Source organism: Triticum urartu, chromosome 1 (assembly GCF_003073215.2).
Source record: "Triticum urartu cultivar G1812 chromosome 1, Tu2.1, whole genome shotgun sequence".
NCBI lineage: Eukaryota > Viridiplantae > Streptophyta > Magnoliopsida > Poales > Poaceae > Triticum > Triticum urartu.
In genome coordinates this window covers 101,899,848-101,919,272 of record NC_053022.1, presented here as the reverse complement: position 1 = coordinate 101,919,272, position 19,425 = coordinate 101,899,848, and the positions used below count along the sequence as shown (strand labels likewise).

The window sequence follows — 19,425 nt, the reverse complement described above, 5'->3', positions numbered from 1 at the left end:
AACATCCAGGAGAGCCACGAAACCACTTTTCCACCGCCGCAACCTTCTGTACTCGTGAGATCCCATCTGGGGGCCTTTTCCGGCAATCTGCCGGAGGGGGATTCGATCACAGAGGGATTCTACATCAACACCATAGCCTCTCCGATGATGTGTGAGTAGTTTACCGCAGACCTACGGGTCCATAGTTATTAGCTAGATGGCTTCTTCTCTCTCTTTGGTTCTCAATACAAAGTTCTCCTCGATGTTCTTGGAGATCTATTCGATGTAATACTTTTCGTGGTGTGTTTGTCGAGATCCGATGAATTGTGGGTTTATGATCAAGATTATCTATGAACAATATTTGATTCGTCTCTGAATTCTTATATGCATGATTTGTTATCTTTTCAAGTCTCTTCGAATTTTGGGTTTAGTTTGGCCTACTAGATTGATCTTTCTTGCAATGGGAGAAGTGCTTAGCTTTGGGTTCAAACTTGCGGTGTCCTTTCCCAGTGACAGCAGGGGCAGCAAGGCACGTATTGTATTGTTGCCATCGAGGATAAAAAGATGGGGTTTATATCATATTGCTTGAGTTTATCCCTCTACATCATGTCATCTTGCCTAATGCGTTACTCTGTTCTTATGAACATAATACTCTAGATGCATGCTAGATAGCGGTCGATGTGTGGAGTAATAGTAGTAGATGCAGAATCGTTTCGGTCTACTTGACACGGACGTGATTCCTATGTTCATGATCATACAAGATTGAACTAGGTATGATGATACCGACGATCAAATCTCGGGCAAGTAACATACCGATGACAAAGGGAATGACGTATGTTGTTGTGCAGTTTGACCGATAAAGATCTTCGTAGAATGTGTAGGAGCCAATATGAGCATCTAGGTTCATCTATTGGTTACTGACCGGAGATGTGTCTCGGTCATGTCTACATAGTTCTCGAACCCGTAGGGTCCGCACGCTTAACGTTCGATGATGATTTGTATTATGAGTTATGTGTTTTGGTGACCGAAGATTTTTCAGAGTCCCGGATGAGATCACGGACATGACGAGGGGTCTCGAAATGGTCGATAGGTAAAGATTCATATATTGAAAGATTGTATTCGGACATCGAAATGGTTCCAAGTGATTCGGGTATTTTTCCGGAGTACCTAGGGGTTACCGGAACCCCCCGGGGGAATATTGGGCCTACATGGGCCATACGGGAGAGGGGAGGCATCCCACAAGGTGTGGCTGCGCCCCTCCCTATAGGGAGTCCGGATTGGACTAGGGAGGGGGCGCCCCCCTCCCCCTTTCCTTCTCCTCTTCCTCTCCCTTCCCTCTTTCCCCCCTACGGAAAAGGAAAGGAAGTCCAACTAGGATTGGGAGTCCTAGTTGGACTCCCCCCTTTGGCGCGCCCCCTAGGCCGGCCGCCTCCTCCCCTCCTCCTTTATATACGGGGGCGGGGGCACTCCAAGATTTGTCTTAGCCATGTGCGGTGCCCCCCCTCCACAGTTTACCACCTCGGTCATATTATCGTACTGCTTAGGCGAAGCCCTGCGCGGATCACATCATCAACACCATCACCACGCCGTCGTGCTGATGAAACTCTCCCTCGACTCTCTACTGGATCAAGGGCTCGAGGGACGTCATCGTGTTGAACGTGTGCTGAACACGGAGGTGCCATACGTTCGGTACTTGGATCGGTTGGATCGTGAAGACGTTCGACTACATCAACCGTGTTACATAACGCTTTCGCTTTCGGTCTACGAGGGTATGTGGACACACTCTCCCGTCTTGTTGCTATGCTTCTCCTAGATAGATCTTGCGTGATCGTAAGAAATTTTTTGAATTACTATGTTCCCCAACAGCGCCCCCGACCTTCACGCAAAGGAAGACACTCAATAATAAATCATGTTTCAACTTCTTAGCATAACGAGAGACCATGCATGCATGCTTCGGGAATCACAAACCTTAACATCAATATTCTTACTAAACCACAATTACTCACTAGCACAACCCACATATTACCACCTTTACATCGCAAAACTATTTCAAGAAATCAAACTTATCATATTTAGTTATCTATATGGAAGTTTTTATTATATCCCTCTTGAATACCTATCATATTAGGACCAAATTCATAACTTGTACTAATTGCCATTATTGCTATCAACTTTTAAAGTAATATAAGTGAAGCATGATAGTGCAACTATTTCTCTAAAATATAACCATTGTCATGCTCTAAAAGATATAAGTGAAGCACTAGAGCAACTGTCTAGCTCAAAAGATATAAGTGAAGCACATAGAGTATTCTAACAAATCACGAATAATGTGTGTCCCTCTCAAAAAGATGTGTTCAACAAAGATGATTGTGGCAAACTAAAAACAAAGCAAAGCAAAGACTCATATAATACATGACGCTTCAAGCAAAACTCATATCATGTGATGAAAAAAATATAGCTCCAAGTAATTTATCGATAGTTGGTAGAAGAAAGAGGGGACACCTTTCGGGGCATCCCCAAGCTTAGATGCTTGGGAGTCCTTGAATATTACCTTGGGGTGCCTCGGTCATCCTCAAATTTAGACTCTTGTCACTCCTTATTCCTTCATCCATCGTGATCTCACTCAAAACTTAAAAACTTCAGCACACAAAATTCAATAGAGAACTCGTGAGATCCATTAGTATAACAAAGCAAATCACCTCTTTAGGTACTACTGTAAACCCATTGATATTTTATTATTGCATTATACCTACTTTATTCTAACTTCATCATGGCTTATACCCCCGATACAATCCATAGATTTATCAAAACAAGCAAACAACGCAACGAAAACAGAATCTATCAAAAACAGAATACCACATGCTTTAGCCGTCCAGGAAAGCGGTTGGGACGGACTAGAAGCTTTTGTGAGAGAAATCAAGCGATAGTGGTTGAGCAGTGAAAGTGCACCGAAAATTTACTTCAAGCAAAGGGAAGCTAGCGTGAAAGGTAGAGCAGGAGTGCTAACAACGCACTGGAGCTTCTGAAGACCTGCGCTAAATATGTCCAAACCATCTCAAATGATGTTGAACAAACTTCTATTCAACTTTATCTCGTATATCATCATTCCGGACTTGATTCTTCCTTGTGTGGCCACATATCCATCTTAACATGCACATCTTCGCCACACTTATTTTTAAAAAAACACACACACACAGTTTTTTTTTGAACCTAAAACACACACACACAGTTGATGCAACTGTTGAGACCGTGGATTTGGTGGTTTCATCGTTTAATTGAACCTGATTCACAAAAAAAAACGTTCAATTGAACCCAGGTGGCGCCCAGCGTGCACTCAATATTGCTACTTTTGCTACAAGAGGAAAATACCGACCGAAACGTTACGAAGCTTCAGCAACTACAAGGATCATACGAAAAAACATAAACAAAACGAAGAACAACACACCGAAACAAACCGAACGATTCGAGCACCTCTCGTCTCTCGAGTCTCGACGAAGAAAAGGGAAAATCAAAACATCCAATGCATGGCAACATCCGACTGTCCGCCACTCTTCCTCGATCGTCACATGCCACACCACGCGGCCGCCACGGCGACGGCCACCATGCAGAGACCGCCGCCGAGGCCCCGCATCTCCCGGGGCGGCGCCGCGGACGCCGTGGCTGTATCGGCCTCCGGCGCGTCGGCCACCGCCACCGGCCCGGCCTTCTTCTTGTCCTTGTCCTTGTCCGCCGCCGGCGACGGCACGGGCGCGGGCACGGGCGGCCCGTAGAGCGCCCACGGCAGCAGCACCTTGTCCACCTGGTACACCACCAGCCTATCGCCAGTGTAGAGCGTGCCGTCGACGGAGGCGTTGACGACGCCGGTGGAGATGTTCACCCTCCCGCCGCCGTCGGACGTGACGTTGAGCGGGTACTTGCCCCTGCCGGTGTCGCCGGCCTGCGTGCGCAGCGGGTTGCTCACCGTGTCGAACTGCGCCATGGGGAGCAGCTGGGAGACCACGTGGAACTGCACCAGCGACGTCTTCTGTTGATCGGAGAGGGAGTTGAGGGTGCCGGACTTGAGCGCGGTGAAGGCGTTGTCGGGCGGCGCGAAGACGGTGAGGCCGGCGCCGGTGGAGGCCTTGCCCTTGAGCTGGGTGTCGATCTGTTCCTCCTCCTGCGTCGACTGCAGCAGCTGGAGGAACTTGGTGAACTGCCCGGCCTTGGTCAGCACCGCCTTGATCGTCTTCGGGGCAGCCGCCGCTGGAGCCGGCGCGGCCGCCACCGCCTGGCCACGAACTGACGGAGCGGCTGCGGACAGAGAGAGGAGCACGAGGAGAAAGGTGGCCGTCATGAATCGCATATGCGCCTCCATTGCTGCTTTGTGCTGCTTGTTCTTTGTGTGATGCTACTGCGTGCTTTGGCTATGCTATATATGGTGGTGCAATTGAGATGTCATTAATGGAAGTGGGATCCGCAGGTTAATCATGGAGATGTTGTGTGTAAGGTGAGATGGAAGTAGATCGAGCCATCGAGGAATGGATGGAACATTAACAGGTGGATTGCCTAGGTTGCTTCATGAAGCAGCTAAGTGCTAAAATTAATTAATGGGGTTTTGATTAATCCGTCTGCTAATCTTCGTTTGCATGTAATATTCATAATTCTCGGTCACTTAAAACTGCACATAGTAATATTGAAAGTGTGTAATTTGCAATTTCTAAATCAATACAATCGGAAACAAGTCAGGTTTGATGTGTTTCATCTCCCTCTCTAATGATGCCTTTGAAACTGCAGTGGATTGGCTCTAGCCCACCCCCCCCCCCGGCGCGCGTCCCCACGTCGTCTCCTCCGAGGCGACTCGGGGGAAACCCTAACCGCCGCCGCCGTCGCCAGAGGTGTGCGCCGGCGTGCACTCGACACCAATGAAGGTGGCGGCGGGGGATCCGACGGCTCCACGTTTCGTGGAGGGCCTCGGCATCCGGGGCAGCGGCCCCGGGCGGAGAGCGCGGGGTGGCCCTGGCGGCGGGCCATTCCTGCCGGAGCTCGTGAGGCGCCTCCCTCGGTCTCGAGAGGGACGAGGAGGCGTCGGTCCCGGTCGTTGGTGTGCGGCCACCCTCGCGCGGTTGCCGCCGCTAGATGCATCCCATCCTCTCTGCCCTGATCTGCTCCTTCCATCGCCGGATCTGGGTCCCGGTGGCTTAGGTCGTTCTTCCCGGGCGTCGGCATCGCGGATCTCGTCGAGCGGGGTTGGATCCGGGGGAAACCCCTGGCAGGCGCAGCCACATTGTACGCGACGCCCTGGGCGCCGTTCCCCTCCTTGAAGGTTGTGGTGTGGATCCTTCTCCCCCTCATTCCGTCCCCTGCTAGATGAAAGCCTAGGTCCCCTGATTCGGGCGGCAACGACACATCCGTGTCGTGTTCCTTCTTGGAGGCGCAGTCCGGGGATCGCAGGGGCGGCGAGAGAGTCGGGTGGGGGTGTGATGGAGGCGGGTGGCAGCTTGGCTCTGCGCTTCAATGTCTTCTCTTCAGTGGCTCATCGCTGTTACCCTTGTTGCTGCGATTGTGGCCGACAACTCTTGCCCTTCGGTGTGGCTTAACCGCAGATGATGACGGTGCTCGGACTGGTGTGCTCTGAGCTTGCAGGTCTGCTCCTAGTTCCTTCTTCATGCGCGGCTTGGACGTCTTCCTTCTGGGTTCTAGGGTGAACCGAGCTGCCGGCTGCCGGTGCGGCATCCTTCGAGCCAAGATGAGAGGGCAGGGGCCCTTTGCAGCGGCAGTTCTAGAGGAGTTTCGGTCCATTACTGTCTTCGAGTTTGGCTACGATCACGAAGCTTGCGCGGTGGTGCATCCTCTCAAGTCCGTAGTTAGTCCTGTTGGTGTAGGTCGTCCTGTAGGGTGATTGCTGCAGCAGGTCCTTCCTCTGCTTGCTATCGTTGCTATCTTTGAGTGCGTTTCGCTTTGCTCCTTGTATCAGCCGCTCGTTTCTATTTGCTTTTCCTTGTGAGTTGGTGATCTTGTAATCCTGACCGGTTGATGGCTTTGTTAATTCAAAGTCGGGCTCTTCTTGAGCCTTCGTTCTAAAAAACTGCAGTGGATTCTCTTAATCTCATTTGCTCCGTCCGTCTTTTCCTACTTTAGTGTTTCTTTACCTGTCTTTGCATATTTTTGTGCTTAATTTGCATAGTATGTAGCACATCTAGCATGTTTGGTGGGCTGCATTAAGCCCAACCAAGTTGTAAGGTGCTAAATCTGAGTTGTTTGGTTGCCTGGCTCGTGTGAAGAAACTGATCCACGTAAAACTTAAAGCACTGTTTAGTCAAGTCGCCAGGAACGTTTAAATTGGCCGTTTTTCTAAACGCAAGCACGGGCTAGTTTAATTTACGCTACGGGTAAATGCAGACGAACAAACAACATATGAAACATGACAGAAAGCATGCATACCCTCGAACAGGCTTCACCTCCTTAGCAACCGCGAACAGACAGAGTAAGTTTTAATTAGTTAATACTCCCTCCATCCTAAAATAAGTGCATCAAGCTTAATGTAATTTTGTACTAAAGTTAATACAAAGTTGAGACACTTATTTTGAAACAGAGGGAGTATAATGTAATTAACCCATAGGAAAAGCGTGCAGGATTCAATCCTGAAAAAAAAACAGAAATGTGCAATATTCAAAATGAAGGGTTGGGATCTCGTCTTCTCGAGATATATTATTGAGATGAATCCCCGAGGGGACATAACGACTGCTTATGGGGCAGCGATCGATCCATCGTTGGCTGGAAGATCGCACTCAGCCGAAGCTGTAAGGCGAGCCATTATCTCACGGCTCTCACGTGAGGACATCCTTTGGGGCCGTCTGATCACATGCCATGGCCACCACCACATGAGTTCACCACCTTGCAGATGATGCTAGCACCGGACCCAACCATCTGGGTCAGGAGGGTGGTGCATCCATCACCCATGCAAGGCATGAAGAAATTAGAAGCAAGCCACCCGATGAGCTCGGACGTAATATCACTGATTCCGAACACCCAACCGTCCCGTTTGCTAGCAGAGGCGAAGCTGGCAGGACAACAACCTCCTAACGGCCGGCTGCTCAATCATGAGAAGAAACTCGAGACGTCAACAGCAAAAGGAGGGACATCTTGCGAGTAGGTAATTACTGGGGATCAGAGGCTTTGGATAATTAATCCATAACTTGCTTAAAGATTCATACTTACATCGGGCACGATGTTTTGAGTTCACAAAACAATCCTAACTTTAGGACTTTAATTATTATTTACACAGCCAACTTGAGCAGCACAATGAGCAGATATAACTGAAATTCCTGAACTATGATAAATGTGGAGGGGCGCACTACTTGGTCCCTCAGGTGGTTTCATTTGCGGCGTCGGCTTTACAAACCGGGCAGGCGTTCTTCACCTCCAGCCACTTCTTGATGCAGCCCGCATGGAAGTCATGCCCACATTTCAGCTTCCCAAGGGAGTCCTTGTGCTTGTATTCCTCCTACAGCAAGCGCATGCGGATGAGAACAAACTTACCAAACCAGGAATACAGTGCAACAAGATTGTTGGCAATTATGATTCCACATAGTAGTGTCATCTTACCAGGCAAATTATGCATCTTTCCTTGTCTTGATCATTCTGTGTACGGGCAGAATTACGACAGGCTAGCTCCATCACGCAGCCTGAGATTTTTTCGTCAGCCAGGCCAGTGTTTACATTGCCAATTCGTTCTTCCAACGCCAGGAGCTCCTGTACATGACAATATCAAAAGTTTACATTTGTTCAACATTTTGATGCAGCTGTAGGAGGTAAGAAGAGCCTAAACTATTTTTCTCCTTACCTCATAGCTCATGTCATCAATGTCCAGTCTCATGTCCCAGTGAGGATCTAATGCTTCTCTAGACTCATGGATGACCAACTGGTCCAGCATCATAAAACGCTTCAAAGAGAGTGTAACTAAATTAGATGCAAGTTCAAAATGTATAGAATGTTGGAACAATTACAAGAAAAACTAAACATATAACTACCTCAGCTGCCGATCTTCCTAGGTTATTCTCCTCAATCATCAAAGGATGAAAACAATGATAGGAATCCCTCATCCTTCTACTCCTTGCACTACCACCATGCCCTACAGAGACGTGCCTAGGCTGTCTAAAAGATGCAGCAGCTTCGGCATGTAATGGCTGGACACTTGATGATGCTGCAGCAGTAGCAGGAGGATAGCTGGTCATGGCAGGTTGATAGCGAGGGTTAGCAGGCTCACACCGAACTGCTCCAGAGTTGGAAGAAGTTGTAAAAGCTGGCGGTGGATAATTGTGGCCAGCGTTGTGATGAACTGGTCTAGGAGTGTATCCAATGTGAGCAAATGGTGCAACGTCAGAAGAACCAGGAAGTGTTGGCACAGGAGCACTTATGTTGGTGCTCTGTGGAGCAGGATAGAATGGCCTCTCTCTGAATGCTATGCCAGTGCTTCCATCTGTCCCTGGAAAATGATATAAAAAATTCTTAGCTTCTTTGATGACAATCTTTACTAGTGTCAAATTCCAAGAGAATGGGATACCACCAACCCATATTACAATTAAACTGGAATAAAGTTTTTGGAACGGAGGGAGTAGGTATTAACTGGTGAAAGTCCTATGCTTGAAACTAGTGGTATGGCACAAGTCTGAGAACTGAGCAATAAGCTCAGTGGTGTGGGGCCACTGTGTGCGCTCTAAGCTTCCCTGGGTGTGATCCCTGTGGGATGAATAAACCAGTATTTCTCACCTCCAACTTAGGAATTAGAATACACAGAGAAGGCTTTTCCTCCCTTGTGTCTATTTTTGTAAATGTTACTCCCTCTGTAAAGTAATATAAGACGTTTAGATCACCAGTTTAGTGATCTATAAACGTCTTATATTACTTTACAGAGGGAGTATATCATGTATACAAAGAGCTATTCTGTCCAAACATGTAAGATATGATCATTTCACCTGACTACCCAAAAGTTTGTACCAAATCTTAGCAGAAGTAGAACAATATGAAAACACGTCAGATTAGAAGCATGGCTATAGGGCTTGAACAGCAGAAGTTGAAACTAACCTGGAGGAACAATTCTGGGAGGTAGAGATAAAGGAGCTCTTTCCCGCTGTACTGGTGCACTTCCAAAAGGAGCATTTGCATTTGGATGGTATGGTGGCACATGAACACTGCTTGATGGGCAAGCTGTAGATGAATTATATTCCGAATGGATAGAACTATGATCATGGCGTCCCCTCACATTCCTCTGAGATCCTTCATGATTAAGAAACTGATGATCGTTCCAGTGGCTGGAACCCATGTTTGAACTTATTTGTGGAGGGCAAGTTTCACGAGTAGGAACAGGATTCAGGGGCACGTAACCAGAGAACTGATTATTGGAAGAACTGCCAGGATAATAGCCTCCAGCACTTACACCATCCACAGGATGAGTGATGGGATTTCTCCGCTTCGGTGCAACCCTTCTGTCATCCACATGGACTCCAGGAATAAAACTATCCTCCGATCTATGCGGATAGCTTAAAGAAGGCACGTGTTGAGTATTGTATGGTGCATAGCTGCTACTAGAGCTTCCAGCAGGAGGATAACCAGCATGGGAAGCATGCAAGGTTCCAGGGGCTCCCATCTGCTGACCATAAGACTGACCGGCATAGCTTGAGGATGGAAGTTCATTAGATCTCACAGTTGTAACCCCATAACCTGATGGTCCCGCTCCATTAGGTGCATCACCTCTAGGATGCATAAATAACTTTTGACCTGAGATAAACAGGGTGCAACTAAATGAGTTCACCAAAACTGGGATACATGAATAAAAAAGCAGTGTGCTAGTTAAGTCCATGTACCAAAAGGCGGAGGTTCATTACGTGGCTGGTTCGTACGATCCATTCTTGAAATCTGGGAATTGTGATAATGATGCCCAGCCATGACTCATGTACAGTCTGATCAGATGTTTGCTTAATCTGGAAATTTTGAGGCACAGTATTAGTACTTCGGTTAAACAAGTTGCAGCTGCAAATGGGATAACATTTATAAGTGAGTGCATGAAGCATCACAAATGCATAAACTTAAGGGACAAAATACAAGCATTTCAGACCTTAGAACTGTGGGAAGTAAGATTAGAGTCACACGGATCTGAGATAATCAAAGCCAAATGATTCATCAAATGGCAATGCAGTTACTTAATTGGACATTATAGCTCAGTACCATCACAGGGATCACTGAGTTGGAAAATACAATCCATATATCCAATATATAACTAATGACATGTCCTCAGATACCACATGCCATCCTTATACTAGTCGATAGTTTCCCATTTATATGGCCTTGAAACTGTACTGAGCTAATTTTCTCTATTCAATGTGGCTGAAAACATCAGAAGCCAAAGCAAAAGAACTCAAACTGCTGAGATGATAAAGCCAGAGCAAATTTTGACAACAAAATATGAATTGTGTTTTTAAACCAGAGAAAGCAATATCAATGGTTTTGCATACCAATCAGTTAAGGTACAGTTACTGCTCAAAAAACTGCACTGTTACTCAAGTTAAGTATCAGAGTATAATGACAGCCAAGGTCGTGGCAGCACCAGGGGCAAGAAAATCACAACAGACTACATGACTGGTTAAAACAATCTGAAGTTTCATCTTTTGAACTTTATATTAATGGCATCTGAATGATTGGCATATTTTTAGAACTAATTTGCAGTATATCCATATGATGCTGATAATGCTGCTCCAGCTGCAGACTATCCATCTTACATATAATATTACATCTACAATCCATGTCAAAGTTCCACAGATAAATTTTACTTGCAGCCATGGTAGAATTTTGGTTGCATTCAAAGATAATGAAAGATGGTGGGAGGATAGAAACTTGAAATGAAACAAAGTGCAGTCAGTTAAAGTGATAACTTTAAGAAAATGTTGCTCGCATGCATGTACTCCCTCCGTTCCAAAATACTTGACTTCCATTTGTCCAAAAATGAATGTACCTATATACTAAAGCACGTCTAGATACATCTATATTTTGACAAATGGAAGGCATGTATTGTGGAACGGAGGGAGTATATTTTAGTGATTATTTGTGAGCAAATTATTAAAGCATGTCTGTTTCTTTTTTGGAATGTAAACACATCTGGTTGAAGATATTTTGACTTCATACCAAAAGGTCAAAAACAACTATTTGCACTATGTTTACAATTTCATATGATTATATTTCCAACTTCACACAGGATAAGTAGCATATGAGGACCACATTTGTCTTTTAACAAAGTGATAGAGCACATGATATCAGTATATATACAATGGATAGCATTAGGATTGTGTCACAAACAAATTTCCTGTACTTTTGAGTAAGAAGCAAGAAAAACAGCTTTCTGATATACATTTTTCCATGACAGGTAAGAAAGATAACACCCAAACCTCTGGCAAGCACTAGGTAAATAATCTCAAACAGCGTAAACTACAGCAAGCATTGCAAAAATGATAATACAACAAGTAGCCAAAGAAGTTGAAAGAGATTACTGATTTTTTTTGTGACAACACTCTTCCAATAGTACAGTTATCATATTTACATTCTAGCAAGCATAAGAATTATCTGATTGAAAATTCAAACTTTACATAGCATGAGATGAGCTCATGTCATAATGAGCTACATCAAGGGGAGAGATGGATAGTGTACATAATACTATCAAAATGTAAAATAATTGGATGTCTAAGACATAAGGGTAATGCTAGCTATCAGCTCCAGACGAGCCGGAAATATCGTCAAGGCAGTGGACATAGCATGTCATGTAGAAACATGGCCCATTTAAATAGATAACATATGTGTGATATTGGTTCCTCCATGAAGCTGGTGTGCCCTTTTGTTCTGCTTATATGTAGATGCATCTTGTTTCCAACATCAATTGATTTATGTTTGACTAGCCTTTCTCTCCTTTCATTTTCCCATCAAATGGCTATCTGCAAATACATTCTCTCAACACAATAACTGAGCTTGTTTCAAGGGTACACCTACCCTCACCACAGCCAGTTCTACGTCTTAAGCTGATTTCTTCTTGGAAAAGCACCTTCAGATCAACTACTTTGGTAGGAACCATTAGGTCTTACGTTCCTTTTCCAGATTTTACACCCATCTATTGGTAAATTAACCATCCAAACCATGACAAGCAAATTGATGGTTCTTGTATGAAGTGCATGCTTGCACTGCTCCAATTAATACTCCAAGTGATCATGAAATCCTTCTATGCAGGTTAACAATGGGCACTGGTTCATATACCATCACCAACGTACTTAGTCCATGAAGTTCATGGAACACACCACAGTAATCTAAACATACTATGTGCTAAGTGTGGCAGCAGTTAGGTATAATTGTCCAGTTCCCAGAAGAGGTACCACTTCCAGAAACCGCATTGGAAGGCCTGACTTGTATGCTTAAGATCTTGCGATAGGTATCACCTTCCCTCACGCTAAGGACAAAATACATTGATTTGAGCATATGCTCTTTCTGAGGCTAAATAGGTTCTCAAATCACATGTCAACTGAAGAGCTCTTCCATTTGACTGCAGCAGTCAGCACATAGTACTCGCAAAATGAATCAAGGAGCCCAATGTGCCCAATTGTTTGACCTTAATGTGAGCTTGATTTTGGTAAATCAAGTCAAGAAAGAAAATAAAATTTTCCTTTACTTCGCAGGATCAACTAGTACCTGCAATATTATTAGTAGCTCAGTCCAAATGAAAAGGTATTTACGCACAGGGAAACAAGACTTTTGACTATACTAATATTTCGAAGGATCTAAAGCTATCATCCTCCACAATAAATAAACTTCCCTTGTTTCAAGGCTTAGTAGGAACAGCAAATAAGCTGGAGGAGCTAGAGAAAGAAAGGCCAAAAAAAAAACCATCGAAGCTAAAGGCAAGGTAGTATGAATGGCAGTACCCATGTTAAGGGTTTGTGACCACGAAAAAGGCGGTGGCACCCATGGAATAAAGTTTAGCACAAGGCTAGCTTCTAACTTAGTTATCAGCTTAAATCTGTAACTATATTATTTCTCAAACTATTCACTAACCTGGGTACCAGGTCATCAGATAATTGGAGAAAACGGCAATTGCTTACCCAACCTAATTCCCACAATTGCCCAAGTTGAAGTCAAACAAACAACGAAATGGAATCATGGCCCCAAATATTGAACTCCAACTCTAACAAATCTTAATCGCTGCTTTGAAGAATGTGGCTATTTTGGAAGCCGAATCTCACTCTAACCTGCATTTCCACCATAAGAAATAACGGTTTGTTTGCCATTGCTGACTATATAAAATACTTTATAGATGGTGCTTAAAACATCAAAAATAAATACCTGAAGATGCAGCAAGTGATGTAGAATTTCATGCATAATCATCAAAGGAAAGGACACCAGTGGTGTGCTCTTAACATATAAAGCATTTCTGCCTCTAAGAATAATCCAAGGCTGTACAACTTGTATGCTCTGTTGGGTGGAACATATAAACAACCAGTGTCGATGGCACAATGGAAGAGTACCTTCCATGATCTAACGGTAATAGCATCACACGATGAAGGTACACTTGAAGGCTGAGATCTAGCACGAGTTATACATATCACATGATCTTTTTCTGTGATCACTTAGAGACAGCATAAACTATATTTCCATTATATAAATTTAGATGCAGCATTCTTACTCTTCATTCTCACATATACAAGAAATTGTGAGCGCTGACCTGATTTTTGAGCAACAAAAATCAAACATAAATGATCAAAATTCAGATAGCTCGTATTACATGGTGTGTGGATGGTTTTGAGAGTACATTTTTACCGGTTTCTGTTATCCAGGAAAAAAAACTGCTAGCAAAAAACAAATAAATAGAAACAAAAGAGTTGCCTGATGTCGAACTGGGAGCACAAACAACTCATTTCATGAATGTATTTTTAGGTAGGAATCAAGAAAATTTCCAAGGGCTTTAGTGGGCAGGTCAAATACATACAGGTTTCATGAACTGAAAGAGTAGGAACTAAGAAGAACGGTGAAAATACACTTTACTCGTCAAACATGATCAACTAGCCATCCTATCTGGCAGCATCAACTGAATAATGTACCTGGGTAATCTAAGAAGGATTGATACAGCGAAACTTGCCCATTGGCCGTCCTGACACGCCAGGATACGAGGATACGCCAGGATACACGTATCCCACAGTATCCCACAATTTGCGAATTAAAAAAAATAAAAATACAGGGGCACGGCTGGGATACGTGCATGATACATTGGGGACACGGTCAGCCGAAAAACAGCTACAGCCCAACACCAAACCCTATTTTGCAGGTGTCGCACGCACGCTCTCCACAAAAGAACAAGCTGCCCACAGCCTCGCAGGCAGCAGCCAATGGGCCGCCACCGCCGCCTCCTGGACTCGCTGCTGCCACCGTCGACGCCTGGACTCTACCAGCGACTGCTACCCAGCTCCAGCAGCCTCTCCTCCCAACGGCAGGTAACCAAGTTCCCAATCCCGGCAGCCTCTCCAACCTTTTCATATTTTTTTCTGATTTTCTTCCATTGAGCTGCTGCTGCTCTTTGAATACCTGATCTGCTGCTGCTTGCTACCTATGTTGTGCTGCTCTTTGAATCCTTGTGTTCCTGCTGCTCGCTTGACCTTGAATGCTTGTGCTACTGTTGAATGATTGCTGCTTGGCTGCTTGCTGTTAGGTAGGATGGCATCTCGGAGCGCCACCGCCGGTAGCCAATCGTTTGTAGGTGAGAGTGAAGGGCGGCCTGGTCTTCGTGCCGTAGATCCTTAGTATCCTCTTCCTCTGTATTCCCCGATTGGGGCAGTATTTCTCATTAATTTTGTATTAACTGTATATTACATGACATTTTTTATTTTATTTCATAATGTACTCGCCCGAATGGCTGTTTCTGGAAAATGCAGTATCCCGTGTCCCCGGCGGGGACTCCCCGCATGCGTATCTTTGCCCCCGTATCCGTGCTTCTTAGTGGATAATGGCCAACCTACCCAAGGATATAATAGATGCAAAGGTTCAAAGAGACGACCACAAGCAAGTAGATGGATGGAATGCGATTGTGTAAACCAACCATTGGGCGAGTATGACCAATTGACCATTCACAGCACAGCATGTGTTGACATCAACCAGTGATGAGTTACAAACAAGAGACAATACAAGCCTGGCCGCCTGGGTAGTGAGGTTGGAATAGATTAGGAGCATTCATGTTTACAGAGCTTGTTTTTTTCCTGGCACAACTAGCCCGATATTAAAAGCTCGGTCTAATTCTAATTGGGTCACTGAACCAACCAGAAGTCAGACTGAAGGCCTGACGTCAAGTAGTGAAGTAACACATCGCCAGAATCAGAAGCTGAAGCATGATATTGTTCTTCGGCAGCGTTCTGTTTCCCCGAAAGGTCATAAACGGTACCATGGTGAAAATACAGGGTCAAGGGCAAGGAGACGGCTGAAGCAAGTATCATGCAAAATCAACTGTACCAACAAAAGGTGATCAGAGTCGCCGGCTTGTATGAGATCAACGAGTCAGAGGGTACAGAACCAAAGGAGCTGTGACAGAGAGATTACAGCACATTAAGAGGGGGACATTGCGCATTCACGGAGACCGACCCTGACTCCCAGCCTAAACCGCACAACCCCAGGAGCTCAGCACAGTCCGGGAGCAGAATCAACCAATCGTACCGCCTAAAACCACGCTCATCCCGCCAATTGAAAGAGCACCGCCTCAAATCCCCCCCCCCCCCCCCCCCCCCCACAAAAACCCCCCCCCCCAACCCCCCCCCCCCCCCCCCCCGAAATTCGGCCTCAAATCTCTCCCCTATCCCGCAGCAGCCCCAGAACCCACCTGCGGTGGCCGATCAACCGCAGGAAACGTAGTCCCCGGCCAGGACACTCCCAATTGAATCAATCAATCTACTCCCCGCGCCGAATCGGCGGCACGCGACGGGATTGAGCGGGGTTTGGGGATCGGAGGAGGCGGTATTACCTTGGCCGGCGGCTCGGGTCGACGCGGCTGGCTGCTGGCGGCCTTCGTCCTCCGCGCGCCCCTCCTCCCTCTCCGCCCGGTGCCCGCGCGAGGAGGAGAGGGTTTGGTCTCTGCTTCTCCGCGAACACGCAACCGCTTCCTCCCTTCCCCCTCTGATAAAATGAGGACTGCTGATTGAATGAGGTGGTGGTGGTCTGCTTCTTCGGGGGAAAAGGCAAGGGGCCCGACGGTATTTATAAGGGGAAGGGGGGAGGAAGAATATTTAGTTGGTTGAGGGGTGGGGCCACTTGTCTGTGAAAGTTAGCGTGCTTTTCTTCCTTTCGAGTTTAGAGTTGTTTTTGGACGGGTGATTGGAGGACAATTAAATGTGTTTTTCGTGCCTGGGAGCCGACGGGCCCACGTGTCATTGTTGTGGTGCGGGAAGGAGCGCGGTGTGGGCCGAGTCTAGACCAATCTTCGGAACCGCCTCTCTCTCTTCTTAGAGCAACTCGAACAGGGCAACCCATTTCATCCGTCGGCGTTTGTTTGGATAGGCACGGACATAAAAGTCGGCCCAACGCGTCGACCCATTCCCGATTCATTTTTGAGCCGGATTTGCGTCGGCACGGACATGAGACGGACGCGCGTGCGCTCGCCTTCTCCTTCCCCTGGCCCGCTGGTCGGTGGCAGCCTCCATCATTTCCCATCAAAAACCTGCCCGCGCGCGCTCCCGCCGCCCGCCATGGATGACGACCTCGATGCTGTTGTCGGCCTTGTGTCCCTCGTCTCGTCCGGCATGACGACCGGCCCCTCCGACAAAGGCAAGCCTCGCGCCCCATGCAAGACCGTCGTCGCGCCCAAGCCGAAGAAGATACTGACGCCCGAACAACGAGCAAGGGAGTCAAACAAAGTAGAAGGGGCGGAGGCATGCGGTGGACGCGAGGGACGAAGCCATCGCGGCGGCCGCCGTCGCCGCTGCCGCGCAGCAGGAGGTCACCAACGCCCGCGTCGTGGCGGCAATGAGGGAGGCGCTCTATATGCTAGGGTTAAACCCTAGCCAACACGGCCTCATCAACGGCGTCGTGGACACGTCCAGCACCGGCTCATCCGTGTTCCCTCGGATGGTGCTGCCCGACTCACCCCACGCGTCGGCTTGCACCCCGATGCCCAGCTTCCACGTCTACCCGCAGGCCTCCCGCCTCTCCAGGGAGTGCTCGCCCGAGGTGAGCGTGGTGGCGCCTTCCACGCTCGCGCCCGCGCCCATCGACCTCGAGGCCACACCGGTGGCCGGTGGCTCGTCATCCGGAGGCGCGAGGAAACGCGCATGGCACATGCCAGCTGACGTGCTGCCGGGCGTGCGCAACCTATGCGACGGAATACCGGCCTCCGGCGACAATGACTACATGCAGAACATCATCTTTGAGGGTGGTGCGCCGGCCGCTGGCGGTGCCGCCGGGGCTGGCTACGATCCCGACAAAACACAAACCCAAGACGGTTGAGGGTCGTTCACGCCGTCCACCTTTGATCAAGATCAGGTGGCCTTCATGCATGATCAGGTCGGCCTGGACCTGGACGGCTTCCCACTCGGCCACAAGTTTTCGAAGGACTAGGGGAAAGAGTAAGAGGACAAGTGCGACATCAAAGGGAGCCGTTGTAAAACGACGGCCAGTGAATTGTAATACGACTCACTATAGGGCGAATTCGAGCTCGGTACCCGGGGATCCTCTAGAGTCGACCTGCAGGCATGCAAGCTTCCTTGTGAGTGCTGGGGAGACATTGGGCAAGACCCCAAGACGGGCGCCAAACAAAAGGCATCAACCTTTTGGATTCGTGTCCACCGTGAGTTCCATGAGCGCAAGAAGTTTCCGCCGTACCAAATAATAAGCACGCGCGGGTGGGTGTCCATTTCGAAGCGGTGGAGGGTGATCCAACAAGAGTGCAACAAGTTTTGTGCTACTCTTGAGAGCGTCAGGGCCCGGCCCATGAGCGGCATTGGCATGCAAGACATGGTATGCTAGCAAGCCGCCCTCTTTTGTGTCATTCTGTTTATGCTTGCGTGTCCATTTCCATACCATTTGCCAATATGCTTGCATGAAATACATTTGTAGGCATTTCAAGCTTTAGTGGCATTCAAGATCCAACACAATGGCAAGTGCTTCAACCTATCCCATTGCTTTAGGGTCATCAAAGATGAGGAGAAGTTCAAGGCACAATATGCAGCCCTCAAGTCGTGTGGGGGGAAGCAAGCCGTGGAGGAGGTTGGGGATGGCGAGAAGGCATGGCCGTGGGGGGAGACCAACTCCAAGAAGGAGGACAAGCGGGATGCGGCGTCCAACGCCTTGATCGCAAGCCTGGAGGGCATGATGAGCAAGAAGGACACAAGGGAGGAGGAGCATCGATGATACAAAGAAGAACAAATTAACGCCTTCATGGAGATCAAAAGGAGGAGGCTTGAGATGGATGTAGAGAAGCAAGTCAAGATGCTTGAGATGGAGGCGAAGAAGCAAGCCAAGATGCTAGAGAGCGAGGCCGCCAACGCCAAGAGCAAGGCGAAAGAAGTGGTTCTTGCAAGCATGATGACCGTGGTGGAGATCATGAAGGTGGATCTCAACACCGTGCCGCCAAGGAAGAGGTCGTGGTTCAAGAAGATGCATGCCAACATGCTCAAGTTCGACGACGAGTGACCAATGGCAGCGAGCGCCATCCTTTTTTGCATGCCGGCAAGTATGCTGGCATGACCACGATCGTGATGGTGTGGTCGAACTCCCGCCCCTTTTTTGTGTGTTGGCATGTGTGCCGGGTGCTGGCAAGTGCGCCAGCCGAATTGTGCGGTGTTTTCTGAAGCTGGCATTTGTATGCCGGCCCTGGCATGGTGCCGGCATGAACTTTCGGGCGACAACATGGCCGCGGGCCTTTTTAAAAAAAATTGTGTGCGGACATGAAATGGGTCGGCGCGTTGGGTGCACGGCCGACCCAAATCTCAAATAGGGCGGACGCTGAGCGGGCGGCCGACCCAAGCGGATAAAAGCACAGTCCGTTTGGGTCGGCGCGTTGGAATTGCTCTTAGAGAGAGAGAAAATCTCTTTTGCCAAGTTTCTTTTAAGTTTTATTATCAAGTTTCATATGGATCGCCTCAACTTACAATATTAAGTTTCAACCGCCTAAACGTAGTATTAAGTTTGCTGGAAATATTAACACCTTTTCGATTAGACTAACCCATACGTAAACAGTAAATCTGGCAATCACAGTATGCAACTACTACCTCTTGAGCATGTGATGGTTTTCCCTTGAAGAGGAAAGGGTGATGCAGCAAAGTAGCATAAGTATTTTTCCCTCAGTTTTTTAGAACCAAGGTATCAATCTAGTAGGAGGCCACACGCAAGTCCCTCGTACCTACACAAATAAATAAGAACCTTGCAACCAACGCGATAAAGGGGTTGTCAATCCCTTCACGG

At 47.4% G+C, this 19,425-nt stretch overlaps 2 protein-coding genes across 8 annotated transcripts; both read right to left on the bottom strand.

Annotated features, from left to right (window-relative positions):
• Nucleotides 1–3,280: 3,280 nt before the first annotated feature.
• On the bottom strand, nt 3,281–4,382 carry LOC125514949 (fasciclin-like arabinogalactan protein 11). The gene has a single exon (XM_048680362.1). The coding sequence runs from the start codon at nt 4,331–4,333 to the stop codon at nt 3,542–3,544; it is 792 nt and encodes a 263-aa protein (XP_048536319.1). The 5' UTR covers nt 4,334–4,382; the 3' UTR covers nt 3,281–3,541.
• Nucleotides 4,383–7,127: 2,745 nt separating this feature from the next.
• Nucleotides 7,128–16,200, bottom strand: LOC125550498 (probable E3 ubiquitin-protein ligase RHG1A). 7 transcript variants are annotated; one of them, XM_048713517.1, is made up of 9 exons: nt 15,992–16,200; nt 13,333–14,796; nt 13,045–13,238; nt 9,822–9,938; nt 9,043–9,735; nt 7,989–8,443; nt 7,802–7,900; nt 7,564–7,710; nt 7,128–7,462 (listed from the first exon to the last, which is right to left on the bottom strand). In XM_048713517.1, exons 4-9 carry the CDS (start codon nt 9,901–9,903, stop codon nt 7,325–7,327), a joined length of 1,614 nt encoding a protein of 537 aa, XP_048569474.1. In that variant the 5' UTR covers nt 9,904–9,938; nt 13,045–13,238; nt 13,333–14,796; nt 15,992–16,200; the 3' UTR covers nt 7,128–7,324. The 7 variants fall into 7 exon arrangements, with proteins under 7 accessions (XP_048569474.1, XP_048569506.1, XP_048569480.1 ...); XM_048713549.1 differs by having other exon boundaries at nt 9,843–9,938; XM_048713523.1 differs by having other exon boundaries at nt 13,092–13,238.
• Between the last annotated feature and the right edge of the window lie 3,225 nt (nt 16,201–19,425).